Below are 14,070 nucleotides of genomic sequence, written 5' to 3' on the forward strand. Positions count from 1 at the left end.
TCTCCCATTTCACATAACAGACAAATGTGCAAACACTAGGAGGGATGCCAAAGGGGGTTTGGACAGAGATGTTTAAAGCTCCTGCCTCACATACTAATGAGAATCCATTACTGTCGCACTCAAACACACACACACACACGCGCGGACGCACGCACACAAACACATTCTCATTCAGTGCACAAGCATCTGGCGACAGACACCCCTCTTGTCCCCTATGCCTCAGTGCCTGCCAATTACAAAAGAAGTAATCAATTCCACCACGGCCCCGTCCAGGGAAATCGACTTCAATGACACCAGCTACATGGCCGCTGTCTCTGTACCTGACAGCCACTTACACACAAACAGGGAGCAGGCCAGCCGGCTTTCTGCTGCTCTCCACTGCAGGGCCGAGTATGACAAACCACAGCTTGCGTCCCAATTGACACTTCCACAATTTAATATCATACATAACCTGTGTTCGGCTGCACCAATCAGCACTTATTAAGTGCAATAAAAGACCATTTCCTCATGGTCAGTGCTTTTCAAAGGAGGGTGGACCAGATCTGTGTTTAATTAAACTATTAATTAAGTAAACAAAGAAACATCTGAACGTTGAGTTAATGAAGATCTTCCTCACTAGTGAAAAGACCAATTTCAATTACAAGAGTAAGAATCTGTATGTTAAAACAAGGAGAAATGAACTGCAGATCCAGTGTGACATTCTGTCATAATTTCTGTATAAGAAATAGCTAAAAATTGTTTAATGAGGTCAATGTGACCTTGACCTTCAACCATAAAAATCTGATTAGTTCGTCCTTGAGTCAAAGGCGTTACGAAAATATTGTGTTCGCAATGTAAAAATCATATTTTTGAGAGGTCACAGTGACCTTGACCTTTGACCACCAAGTTTCATCTCAGTTTGTCCTTCGTGCAGACAGATGTTTGTATGGACAATCTGAATGAATGAATGAATGAATATTTTTTTGTGTCGTGCCACCATTGCGGCCCATCCCATATGGGCATAAGACACATTTACTGAGGACACCAGAAACCTACGTATATGTACCATAATCATAACAAGCATTTACCTCAAACACCTACTTTATAACACTGATTAAAAATAACGAATTATTTTCGACAAAGAGATTCCTCACCACTGTAGGTAGCAGAAGTGACAGTGTTTACTATGGGTCTGCAGATGCTGACTGAAAATCCATAAAAAAGGTTTGAAAAGCCTCCGACAGTACACCCACAACAATCGCCTGTCACAACAACCCCAGCTTTATATTATAGGTATATAACATCCCCTGACAGGCTGCAATCCTATCCAAATACATTCCTGAGCCACATTACAAACTACAGCAGGCAAGAGAATTGAAAAAAATTGAGATTTGTAAATTAAATGTAAAATTTATTTTTAGATCAAACTTAATTACTTCTTTCGAGACAAATACAGACCATAGACCATCTATAGTTGATATTTGCTTACACAAACGTCAAATAAAACACACATTTCAGTAGGTCTCTAAAAATCTGAATCACCATTTATTACTGTAAATCACACTGATTTTTTCTAATGGTCTGAATCTCTGGTATCTGAAGTGAACAGCTACGGAAGCTCCCTGCAACATGGTGAAGACTGAAGGCCATTCGGTCCAGGAGGGGATAACTTATGAGGCTTCTTAGTCATGAAACTATGGTGGAATTTATGGTGTGGTGAAGGTCAGTCAAATCAATTTCTCAACACGGGAGTTACAGAGAACACTGTAAGCCTTAGTCAATGGAGCAATAAATCTTGTGGCCGCTATCATTCGTCTCTTCTCATCTCCATCGCTTCCTCTGCACCTCCATTTTCCCTCCACCTTTCCTTTTTTATATTTTCCTACAGTATATTTTCCCATCTGTCATGTTGTCCTGCCCCCTATGCTGCCTTTCATGTCATTGTCTCTCACCCAACCCTCTCACATGTTGGTTGACTTATCTCCCCATCTTCTTCTCACAGTCTCCCTCCTTGTATCTCCTCTTCCTCACAGTGCATCAACAACACTCCAGGCATTGTACATGTATGCTCAGCATGAAAGCTCTGTCTGTGTTGTTGTGTGTGTGTATGCATGTGTGTGTGTGAGTTGATGTATGTGTGTGTGTGTGTGTGTGTGTGTGTGTGTGTGTGTGTGTGTGTGTGTGTGTGTGTGTGTATGTGTGCATACCTGCAAGTGTGCAATTATGTGTGTGTTCCTGGTAAAGACTGTAAAAACAACCCTGAGGGACACACTGCTGCCCTTTATCTTCAAACAGTGGCATACTAAAACAAGCGCACACTTAAACAACTTTGTGTGTGTGTGTGGTTGCACGTGGTCATGGACATGTTCGCGATGTTACCTTTAGCCTCTCTGTACTCTTCACAGATCCTTCTGACAGCTGCCAGACCCTCCTGCTCACCCCTCCCAGCTGAAAGAGAAGGACACACACATACACACACACAGATGAATACAATGTCTGACAAGCCCTTAGAGACATAAACAAATAAAATACTAATACTGTTTTTCTTATCTTTAGTCGGTCTAGTGTTCTGTCATCTTATAAAAACATACTTCCAAGAAGAGTCCTTCAAACGAGAAGAGTTTTTTAAACAGCCATTTAGCCCTTGAGGAACATTTATGAATGTAAATTCATGAAGATTTGCAGTCAATCCTTCTGCTTCACCGAGGAGCTTGTTTGCAGCCCTAGTTCCAGAGAATACACACAGTACTTTAAAAACACAGTTAATTATACCATAAAATATGCATAAGATCTAAAATAAAAAGTAGTCCGACAACAGTTCACAGCTGATGCTAAGTGACGTTATGATGCCAGACATCAGATGCCGGGAGCAGACCAGTGTTGTCCTATTTTGGTATCCAGAGACAACCAGTAGACAACCAGAATCACATGTATTGACAAAGAAATAGACAGCATCGAACATGCATACAAAGTGAAAGCACAAAGTGTGTGGAATGGATCAGTGTTTGAGAAACTTCACAAAAATGTGTTGTTACTTTCACATTAGACACAGGATATTAGATATTCTAATATTTTTAACATGTGAAAATGCCCTGGTGAAAGATGCAGTCACTGACTCTCTGACTCAGGACTGTTTACAGAGAATGTCTGCATACAAATGAACTCTGCTTCTGTCAAATAGAGATGAAGGAAATTAGAAACAGAATGAAAAAACTGTGGGAAAGACGCCTGGAAGAAGACGACAAAAGATTGTGTCTAATTTACAGACCCTTGTTTTCAAAAGAACCATTTCAAAGCATCCATAGCTGTATGTACGCATGTCCCACCACACACATACTGCTAAACACACATACAGATAAAGCAGTGCTGCTTATGAATTAATGTTAATTAATTCTATCGACAAAATATTACTTGAACATTAGCTGGTTCCTACGTTTCAAATGTTAGAATTTGCTGCAAACACTCCAAATGAATACACACTCCAACTCTCATTTTACCAAAAATCATAAACACAAATAGCCTTCGCGCACACTCTCATTTCCTCTCTGCACACACAAACACACAGAGACACTAATCTTGGATTATCACGCAGGCCTTTTCAAGGGCACAGCATCATTTACCCTGATGCACTGCGGTTCAGGCTGGCCTGAAAGATGTGTCTCTTCAGGCTGACGTGTCACAAGGGTAACACAAACACACGCACAAACACACACATTCGGGATAGACTCACACTCATCCTGCACAGAAATACACAAATTGCTGCTCTTCAATTGGATTCTCTGCCCATGGACCAACATTCAATAGGAACGCTGCATATCATTAAATACACATTTCTGCACACAACTGCTTTTGGTCAAAGCTGTCCATTAAAATAGCCACTGATTAAAACTATGCCCCAAGGAAATAATTTGCCTACTAAATATTTTGGGCTGGGAGTTGAAAATGTAACCTAATTATTTCACTTAAATAATCTTGCTGCGGCTGAACAAATTGAGCATGACACAGGGTAAGAAAGTTTTAAGATACTGTGCATAACTTTATATGCTTATTTGGTTTCTTTGCAAGGGGGCAATGACAGAATGTAGACCAGAGATGATACATACAGTTATGGTGTAGCCATGACTGCTTTTAAATCCACAAACTTCTCAAAATGGTGTTTTAAGAAAGATTCAATTTTAAAGGCAAGCCAACATATTTCAATAAGCTGATTATTGTTGCAATTGATCAATTATTCACAGGATGAGGAGCTGAAGCAGAAACTTTAAGTTTCTATTACTGTATATTGTTCTACTGTTGTGAATTTCAAAATGTTCACTTAGTCCAGAGAAAGAGAAGACAGAACATGAGGTTAACACAGGTTACTAATGTTAAGGGGTGTCTGCTGAAAAAAGGAATTAAAAAAAAAAAGATTTGTAGATTAGACTGATGGTTTTGGATGTTTTAGAGGCAACAGGATCTAGAAGTGTGGTACAGAAATGTCATATTTATTATTGGGTACTTGTGTGGCCTGCTGGCCAGTCTTGGTATTTGACAGTGTTACTGTAGACGACGGTCACCTGTCTTATTGGCGTAAATGGATGGCATATTACCTGAGGTAACACACTTCTTGGTTAATGAGACTGAAAAACAATCATCATAGCTGATAGCTCACTGACAAATGTCATGAAGTCTCATGTAAACAATTTGGCCTCCAAAGACTTTTTCTTCCACTTCAGCAAATGCAATAGCCTTGAAGATGATTTCTTTTGTGACTGCAATTAATCAAATCTAAATAATTCAATGTGTTATGTAACAGAACCCCTAATTAAATGGTACTTTTCAGAGTGGAGCAATGGACTAATCCATTCATTAAAAGGCTACAGAACAGTTTCTGTTATGGACAATGGCCTCCATAAATGATCTTATGAAATGCAAGATATCTGAATTACAAATGAACACACACAGTATTGCTTTGTTGGTCTAAATGTGAAACTCTTGAATGGTAAAGCTGATGTATCAAGATGTCTTTGTTGTATCAGTCCACAATGACAAAATGCATTCATACTGCACATATTTGCTATTTGAGTAGCTACTGTCTACATCTCAAATTTTACATTTTCTCTTTCTTCCTTTTTCTTACATTGTCTTTTTGCTGCAGCAAAGATTACACTTTTCAGGTTTCATGATCTTACAGTAAAATATTGACTTCCAATCAAAACCGACTCAAAAAGACCTAAAGCTCAATTGTGCAGAAGTTAATATCCATTTCTGGTATTTGACAGCGTAGAGGCTCAAAACCTAAACCCTCCTCTCACGAGCACTATGCTACCACTCAACCTGAAATATGCATCCACTCCATTACTAGAGAGGGATCCACTTTACCATAAATATCCTCACTTCATGAATTATCTCAAGAGTATTTGAAACAGAGGCAGACCGAGTCCTGTGTGATGAGCTTCAATACACATAGGATTGTCTGGGTCTACAACAGACACTTAAAGTTCTTGGCGTATTGATTTTGTGTGTGTGTAATCATACGTAGTGCTCAAGTCTCATTTATGTTCTGTTCGAACCGTCTCCAAGGATACCCTGACATTGACTTTGCGGTATACACTCAGAATAAATAAAGCAGAGTTTTCTTCAAAGTTTTAAGGCTCGTGAACTGAATGGAAAATTCAGTCTGGCCGTGGAAGTCAACTGTGTGAAGACATATGGCAGGTTCTGTATGCAGCATATCGGAGCAGTTACATCCTACAAGGAGGTTTCTACAGATGAGGAAAAAAATTACTGAACAATTTCATGGTGTATGATCAGTTTTTGAAAATATCCCTGTCAGTATTCACCACCACCACCTCGGCTGAACATTACTTCAGGTAACACCCTCACACCACATATTCCCCTCCATCTGCTTCTCTGAGGTAGACTCTACAGTTGAGCAGCTGTAATATCAATAATATAAAATGTTATTAGACAGCCCATTGATCTTATCAACTGCCATTTGAATTTCCTTTACATACAGGTCATATTGGATCTTAAAAGCTTTACTCACTTTATGAAAATGGTTCAACCGTGTTGTACTCGAAATCTCGATAACTGTATGAATAATACAATAAAACATTGAGGACGACTACTAGCAGTTAACTGTTTTCTTGTCTGTAACAACATCTATTGCACGTCTGTCCGTCCTGGGTGAGGGATCCCTCCTCTGTTGCTCACCCTGAGGTTTCTCCGATTTTTCCCTGTTAAAAGGGTTTTCCATGGAGTTTTTCCTCAGTCGATGTGAGGGTCTAAGGACAGAGGATGTTGTTACGATGCCATGTAAAGCCCTTTGAGACAAACTGTTTGTAAAAACGGGCTATACAAATAAAATTGCCTTGCCTTGCCTTACTAACAGCCCAATAGATTTAGAATATGGGTCTGCGGGCATCTGTGTTTGTACTTGCTCTGACAAGGGGGATTTGTTACCCAACTATTTGTGCAACACTATAAATGCTTCCTGTAGAAAATGACGGATGATATATTTAAATCATATCACATTTCACCAGTCTCTATGATTATATGGTTTTCATCCTGTCATGTTTTTGTTGTTGTTGTTGTTTTTTCTTAGGTGGGTGGTCCACATGTCTTATAAAATTCTACTTCTACTTTAGTGCAGAAGTAACTGTCCCTCTTCTGGACTTTAGTTGCAACACAACCAAATGAAACTAATTCTAAACCAAGATTTGACAAGTCGGTTTGAGGTGGATATTCTTATCTAATAATTCTATTGTCTGGAGATCATATCGTATTTTAATTGAAAAAAATGTGGGGCCTGTCTCTCTATGTCTGCCTCACATAATGACGATGCTGCTGAGCTGACAGATGATTAAGTGATGTGACGGAAGATGAAATCAGTATCATAAGGCTCATCAGCAGTTCTCACAACAGAAAACTCATTGTCATGTCATTACGGGCTGCGCTCTCTCCAAGGTGCTGAATCTAGAGATCACAATGGACGTCTTATCTGCTGGGGAAGCAGCATCGGAGCTGGTGACACCAACAGACTGAAGGAGGTGATCAAGAAGGCCCCATCTGTAATTGGCTGCAAACCAGACACCTTGTCAGAGGTGGAGGAGAGAGGACACTGAACAAACTGTCCATTATGGACAGACTTGTTCACCTCCACTGTAACAAGGACTACAGGAAATCATTACTGTGATAATAACTATAACTTTGTTCTTTTTTAAACTCTGCACTGCCATTTGACAGAGTGACAAAGAACTCTCTGTACTCTCCTACCTATCTATGTATATATGTATGCATCTATGTATCTGTCTATCTATCTATCTATCTATCTATCTATCTATCTATCTATCTATCTATCTATCTATCTATCTATCTATCTATCTACAGTATCTATCTATCCAAAGTAGTTAGGGAGGTAGATAGGTAGAGAGAATATAAAATGTTACATCCCTGTTGAGCTGTTTTATGTTGCCAACCAGGGTAGGGCCCTCAGTTCTGTGGTTTATTCAGACGACCTCTAAAATTAAGTTATGATGAAACCAAACCCGGTAACTGTTGACTACAAAGTAAAGAGTAAAACTGATTAGTTTAATGGGCCAGTGGAAATTCAACTCCCAGTGCACATTTCAGGAGATGCTTGTGGCTGTTAATGTCTCCTGCCGCTCCTGGAGTGATGGTAGGAAAAATGTCAGATGATTAAAAGGAAAATGCACACGATCAAAAACCAAATCCCTAGCAGAACCATTTAGACAAAGGAACAACACAAAACAATAGAATCAATTAAACAGGATGTCGCTGCATCTCCACCACCAGAGAAAACTGTGTAATGGAGCAGGCTATAACCAGCTTGTCTGATGCTGTGGGCCAAATTACAATCAGAGCTGTCACAGTAACAGATCAATTAAATGGCTGTTGTTCAGTTGTTTTACAAAATTTTGTTTACCAAACCACTTTTTTTTCATATTATAGCTTCTGTAATAATATTAGCATATTTACATTTTTGCAAAAAACATACACTGGACTGGAGGCACTTTGGTGTCTTGAGTTACTGACGACGTTTGCTTCATGTCATCATCTCTTTGTCTCCCATTTTTTCCTATTATCTTGTTGGTAAAGGTTAGAAAGGCACAGCATATTTTAGCTCTGATTCATAGTTTAAAGTCTGTGAAAAAGCACAATAACCCTAATTTCTGAAGCCCAGATTATACTTTTTCTCACTGCAAAGCCAAGAGGTCCAAGTGACACATACTTTGTAAACTGCTCGTGGCTGTGAGGATCAGCGTGGACTTCAGTGTGAACGTACAAGCATTAAAGCCATGAGGATTTGAAGACAGAGCTGAGTTTAAATGTAGCAGGTCCAACTGGTAGTAGTTGTCCAGATCATTCCACAGCTAAAGGGGGGATAATGCTTCTGCTTAGAAGCCCTGGGAAGCACCTTCAGTCTTCAGTAATGAAGACAACATGTCCCCTCTCTTAAACACAGGAATACAACAGTCAGATACCCACAGATGACATGTAAAAACAAACAAAGCAACCCCCAGCTAGTTTTGTGAATCAGCAGTGAGGTTATTGCTCCAGACGAATTTCCTTTGTCTGATGCAGAGAACTTGGCATCGGTATACTGCCAATAGTCTTCTAATCAAATCAAATTTGTCGAAGAAGAAAAAAAAACATGTTCCTGGCTCAAAAACTAATTTACAGTGTACACAGCAATTCCCTCTAGAGCTCTGAGTCAGAGGGCTCAGAGAAATGCTAAAGCGTGTGAAGGAGCTGAACCGTTAATCACAGGCGCAGCTTTAAATCGCAAAACATTAAAGAGGAAGACAGGAAAGACATCAGAGGTGCAGTGATCAACATATTTCAGAGGGTGGCTCTGGGGAGGGAGTGATCGATGTAGTACATCACCTTGGTAAGTAGGTACTAGGTGGCACTTCAAGGAGGAGGAAAGGAAAAGATATATTAGCTACAGATGAATATATATGGACACTGGGAGTTGATTCATCTGATTATGTTTACGTTGTTCACACTCATACAAGTTGTATACTCTGGTGACTATTTATCATATTACTGATTTATCTGAAACTTTTTTCATTGTGGCAGCTACAAATTCTGAGCTAGTGGATAATTTCTTATTTTGATCATTATTCACATGTACCTTTTGTATGTTTATCGGTATCTGTTTCACAAAGACGCTACAACGATCGACAGCACACCAGCTATTTCCTTTACACGGCTTTGTTGTTTTGCGTTTATCTTCCAACAGAAAATACCGCTAAATAATTAATGGAACAAGATCTTGTTTGATGCAAAAAAAAAAAGCCTCTAGTAATCCTAAATTTGCATTTAAGACCCAGCTTGATAGCAGGTTTTTAATCCCAGCGGAACTCAAAACGTCTTCACATTATCTCACAGTGGCGCATTACACATATTTCCTCATGATGAAAACAAACTGTTTTGATGTTATTCCAAACCTTAAGTCGGATCAGCAGGGTGTCAAGAGGCATCTGAACGCACTGTTGACCCTCTGATACTAATTAGGGATTTCTGACAAGGACAGGCTTTTAAGAAGGCACACACAGAGATGATGTCTTCAATATTTTTGGTTTGCTGTACAATACACATTACTTCATTTTAAGAATATGTGTCTGCAGCCATGTATCCTCTCTGTGACCCAACCAACACAGACCAATCTCCATTCAGCTGTACTGTATTTATTAATTGATACAGTAGGACAGTTAATAGAAATGCATGGAATAGAAAACTCTTCAAACCCATAGACCCTTAAAGGGGGAGTTTCCTTTCTATGGTTCATGCAGTTTGATTGTGTATAATAGTTTTTGTCTGCAACCATTTGAAACCCAAATTTGCAAAAGCTGTGATGCCAGTGAGTGGGTTAACTGTGTGTTTCTGGGAACCACAGTGGTACTTTCAAAAGTCATATCAACCCTTAACTGCAATTTGTGTCGTGTTCTCATATTAAGAAACGCTGGCAGCATCTCTTTCCCTACACATCCTGACACAAGTCTTTCCAGTTCTCTCTGTGTAACTACTGATGTGCCAGTTGAAAACTAATTTCAGACCATTTAGCTGTGATTAAGACATTCTCACTATCACCTCTAAAGTTATTGTGCCACCAATTTTACATCTGCTTATACCACAAGTGCTCTGAGCGCAGGTTCCTGTGACCAAAACACGACATCCTTTTTTTTATGAAAATACACTTATGTGATGTAAAGTCAAAATAACCACAATATATTCACGTATCAAAGCATTTAGCTTATTCACTAAACTACACTCCTCTTCCCGAGCTTGTTCTGGCAACAAAAAGAGAAACTGGCACAGGTTTGAATTAAATAGGCTACAGCATTGCATTAATCTAATGATACCTTATTTGTGAGGCCGTAAAACGAATTTCACCAGACCAATAACTGTATCCATTTGACTGGAAAGCTGGAGTCCTTCCACACAAATCTCTCATTTACAGCTTTTACAACCCTTTCCCTGAAAACTCTAATACAATGCAAAGGAGATAAGGCTTCTTCGACTGACTTCAGTTTTATGAAAATCAAGCAACAACAGAAAGAGATAAGAGGCTTTCCAAAGAGGCAGGCTCCCTTCATTTTCTTTTGTTTATTTTGTATAGTATTCTGCTGCAGTGTCTTGTGCTGGTCAGTCTTTGAATGCTTTCTATTTTTGTGTGTTGCATTGGATTATTATTAATTGCGAAGCACAAAAAGTTATCACTGTGACTATATTCTTGTTGCTGTAGTTTATGTAAATCTGAGAGTAAACAGATGGAAGCCTACCTTTTGGGAAATATCTCTGTCATGTACGTGGAGCTGTCCTGTTAAAAGGTTGTGCCTCCTGTCATGTTTGCGTGTCAGTTGTGTGGTGCTTCATACTGTACCTATGATAACGTGTGCCCCCAGCCTGGCCATGTGGCGGACTACCTCATAGCCGATTCCCCTGACTCCTCCTGTCACTATGGCAACCTTGCCATCTTGTCTGGGCATCACTAGCAGAGGCAGAAGAGGACACACAAATATTAGGGAGAATGTCATTTGAAGAGAGCTGCTTCAAGATGGGCCACTATTTCAGACATGAGAAGTCCCTGTTTACCACTTGTGGTAGCCTATACAAATCTCAAACAGACTTTTCAGGTTTTTTAATTTCTACAGCACCGTATAAAGTTTCTTGTTGCACTGATTTTCCTAAATTACAAGAACAACAATTTTTCACAAATGTAAACCTCTTGCTTAAACCCAGATTTTAAATGAACCACTTTTTGTATCGATGCAGGTATATAAAGAATTCAATTATTTGATCAATTATTTGATCAAATCAAGCTTTTTGACCCTCTGATCAGATTTTTATTTTATAATTTCAACCCTTAATTCACATTTTTAGCTAGGCTACTGACTGTATCACACATTTCTGCAGACATGACGTGCGGTCTTGTTTATTTGCATTGTGTATAAATTGGTAGTAATTTGAAATGCACGTGTTGTTGCTGTTCTATTGTCAATTCATCATATTCAGTAACGACACCACCACACAAAAATCATCCTGTGATATTCTCGTTACGTTGAACTGCATTTCTCTATACCACTGGTTGACAGTAGCCTCCTGTCACAGAGGCTGCAATGTTGACCTGTTGCTGTGCTACGCTCTGTCCCTGTGTTTACAGTCAGACACACAGTCCAAACCGCGTTAGAAAAAGTGGACGTTTAAAACCCAAATCACTCAATGACCAACACAGACGGTCAAGACAAGAAACTTTAGAGTTAACATAATCTGTTAAACCCTTCTGGTGAGTTCGGCATGTTTAAAACATCCAACAGCGCATTAATTCCACCACTCCACCTTTGGACTATTTTACTTCTCTAGCTTAGCGCTAGCATAAGTTAGCGGACAGCACGTCGATATAAATAAAGGGACATAAATGTAGCCTATTAATTAACGGTCAGGCATGTAACTACAATGGACCATGTTCATTACTCACAAAACCAGCTGAATAGCAAAACGGCACACAACACTCGGAGAAAGCACGGCGCTGAACCAACCTGGCAACCTGAACCGTCTGCTGAATAACTGAACCAACAGCACCTTCAAACCGAGCAGGTAAAGTCTGACAGCAGGTACAAGACGAGACCACAGAGCAAACAGCATCTCTGTTGTTAGGACCGACTGAGTGGACAGACGGTGCAGAGAGGAGCACGCACATCTGTGAGTTCAGCTGAGAGCTACGGCTCCCCGTGAGGGACACACGCTCCAATATAAAACCTCGCTTCCGTCCTGCTCTCCAATCGACTAAAGTGGTCCCGAGGCTCACTCGGTAGGACGCGTAAATTAAACGAAGACTTTTCTTGAAATGGCTTAACTGACAAATTCCTCCTAAGACCCGCGCTGACTAGTTGACCTTGAAATATCGGATCTCCAGCAGTCATCCATCCATCACTTTGCTGCAGAGGTGGAATTAACTGAAGAATGAAGGAGAATAGTTGCTGGTGCTTGGCTGCTTGATGTGCCATTTGATCCTTCTCTGTAGATCCAAACATATTGCTCCCTTCAGCTCGCTGACTATCTCATTAACTGCTGCCAGAGAGGTCACACATGATAGAAGCAACAGGGCGTTGACACACCACTAGTTTGAGACATAATTTCCCAGGATGGGCTTTGAAAGCATGTTTCTGGAGCAACACAGTTCCTGTCTGCAGCGATGCTCCACTAACTGGGAGGACATGAATTCTGGCTGACTGCTGGATGTTAGATTTTCCTCTGGGATCACTTGAGTCCATCACAGCAGCCTAGTCTTATTAGAGGTTAGTCATGCTGCAGTGATAATTAGTCAAATAGGTCCTCAGCTGTGAAAGTCCTGACTTTTTCTGCAATCGCAACACTAATTCTCTGATTTAATCAGCACAAAGTGTTCCCTCATACGCTGAAAAGGGGGGTTCAATTATGTTACAGGGTGCAAACAGTATGATGTAAATGACCCTTTTCACACATGATCATATGCTTCCAAAATCGTGTAGGCCTAGGCTACCATAGCCTAAATATAAATGTATGTACTGTACGTAAATTAATTTTTGAACAAAAACGTGCAAGTCTATGTATCACAGTGAGTCACAGTACCAGTACCACAGTGAAATCATTTTCCGCTTACAGAGTTAAGCTACTGACACTTCATGTCACACCCCATGACTTTCAATCTACCAATACACCATGAAGATACTGAAGAACTTGAACCATTTCACTGGGCTTAAAGAATCAAATGTCAAGATGACATTTTTAATCATTTCATAATGTTATAATCCTAGGTTTATCCCATTTTCTGCAGCTGAGTTTGTCACTTCCACCTCAGACACATGGAGAATAGTTATACTCTAAGATGATTCAGTGTTTGAGTGATTTTGCCAAGATGCTGAGAGACATGCACAAAATACCAAATGGAAATGTTTAATTACTGAAGCGATTATATCAAATACACAGAAGAGCCATAAGGCATACACCTGTTATACCTGTTACTGAGAGAGGAAAGCCCCTCTGCAAAAGCTCAGCTACAAGCAGTATGCTAGTTCAATGGATGCCCTGGTGTGTTTGTGATGAATGTGTTGCTATCAGGGATCTTTCAAAAATGCATAGTTGTCAACCTTTTTTTCACATGAAAAAAACATCATGTATTTTTAGTGACTTCCTGTCAAGACAATTTTCCAGATGGTGGAAAATTGTAGTGTTGGTATGCCAATGCAATCACTAAATCTATTCAAGTGGTAAAACAGGTGTAAAAGGAGAAATTGATTATTTTTTGTTGATAAATCTATATTGGGTTGACCATAAGGTATAGTAAAATAGAGAACATGAAAAACAAAAACATAGTAAAATAGGACCCCAGGTTTGTCTTTTTTTTATGAAGGGTGTCATTCAGCAACCTCTTGGATTCATGCTGTGAGCACATGCTAAGAAGCAAAAGATAAACTCTTTTTTTAAGTAATTAAAAGTAACTCCTTTGTGACAGCAGTGAATGGAGTGGTAGATTCATTGATATCAACTGTAACAATTTAATATGATATATGATAATAATTTGGTCACATTTTATTGCAGAAT

At 39.6% G+C, this 14,070-nt stretch overlaps 1 protein-coding gene across 2 annotated transcripts in view; it reads right to left on the reverse strand.

Annotated features, from left to right (window-relative positions):
• The window catches only part of LOC146964873 (polyprenol dehydrogenase), a 44,387-nt gene that overhangs the window by 18,727 nt on the left and 11,590 nt on the right, over positions 1-14,070 (reverse strand). The window contains exons 1-3 of one of the 2 annotated variants that reach the window (XM_085766122.1): positions 12,027-12,198; positions 10,871-10,978; positions 2,359-2,427 (exon numbers count right to left, since the gene is read on the reverse strand). In XM_085766122.1, the coding sequence (XP_085622248.1) occupies positions 2,359-2,427; positions 10,871-10,978; positions 12,027-12,132 (283 nt within the window). In that variant the 5' untranslated portion in view covers positions 12,133-12,198. Of the gene's footprint in view, positions 1-2,358; positions 2,428-10,870; positions 10,979-12,026; positions 12,199-14,070 lie in introns of those variants that run through there. The other variant, XM_085766123.1, reaches the window with a different exon arrangement.

Source organism: Trachurus japonicus, chromosome 21 (genome assembly GCF_045865225.1).
Source record: "Trachurus japonicus isolate A0001 chromosome 21, Traja_1.0".
NCBI classification, from domain to species: domain Eukaryota; kingdom Metazoa; phylum Chordata; class Actinopteri; order Carangiformes; family Carangidae; genus Trachurus; species Trachurus japonicus.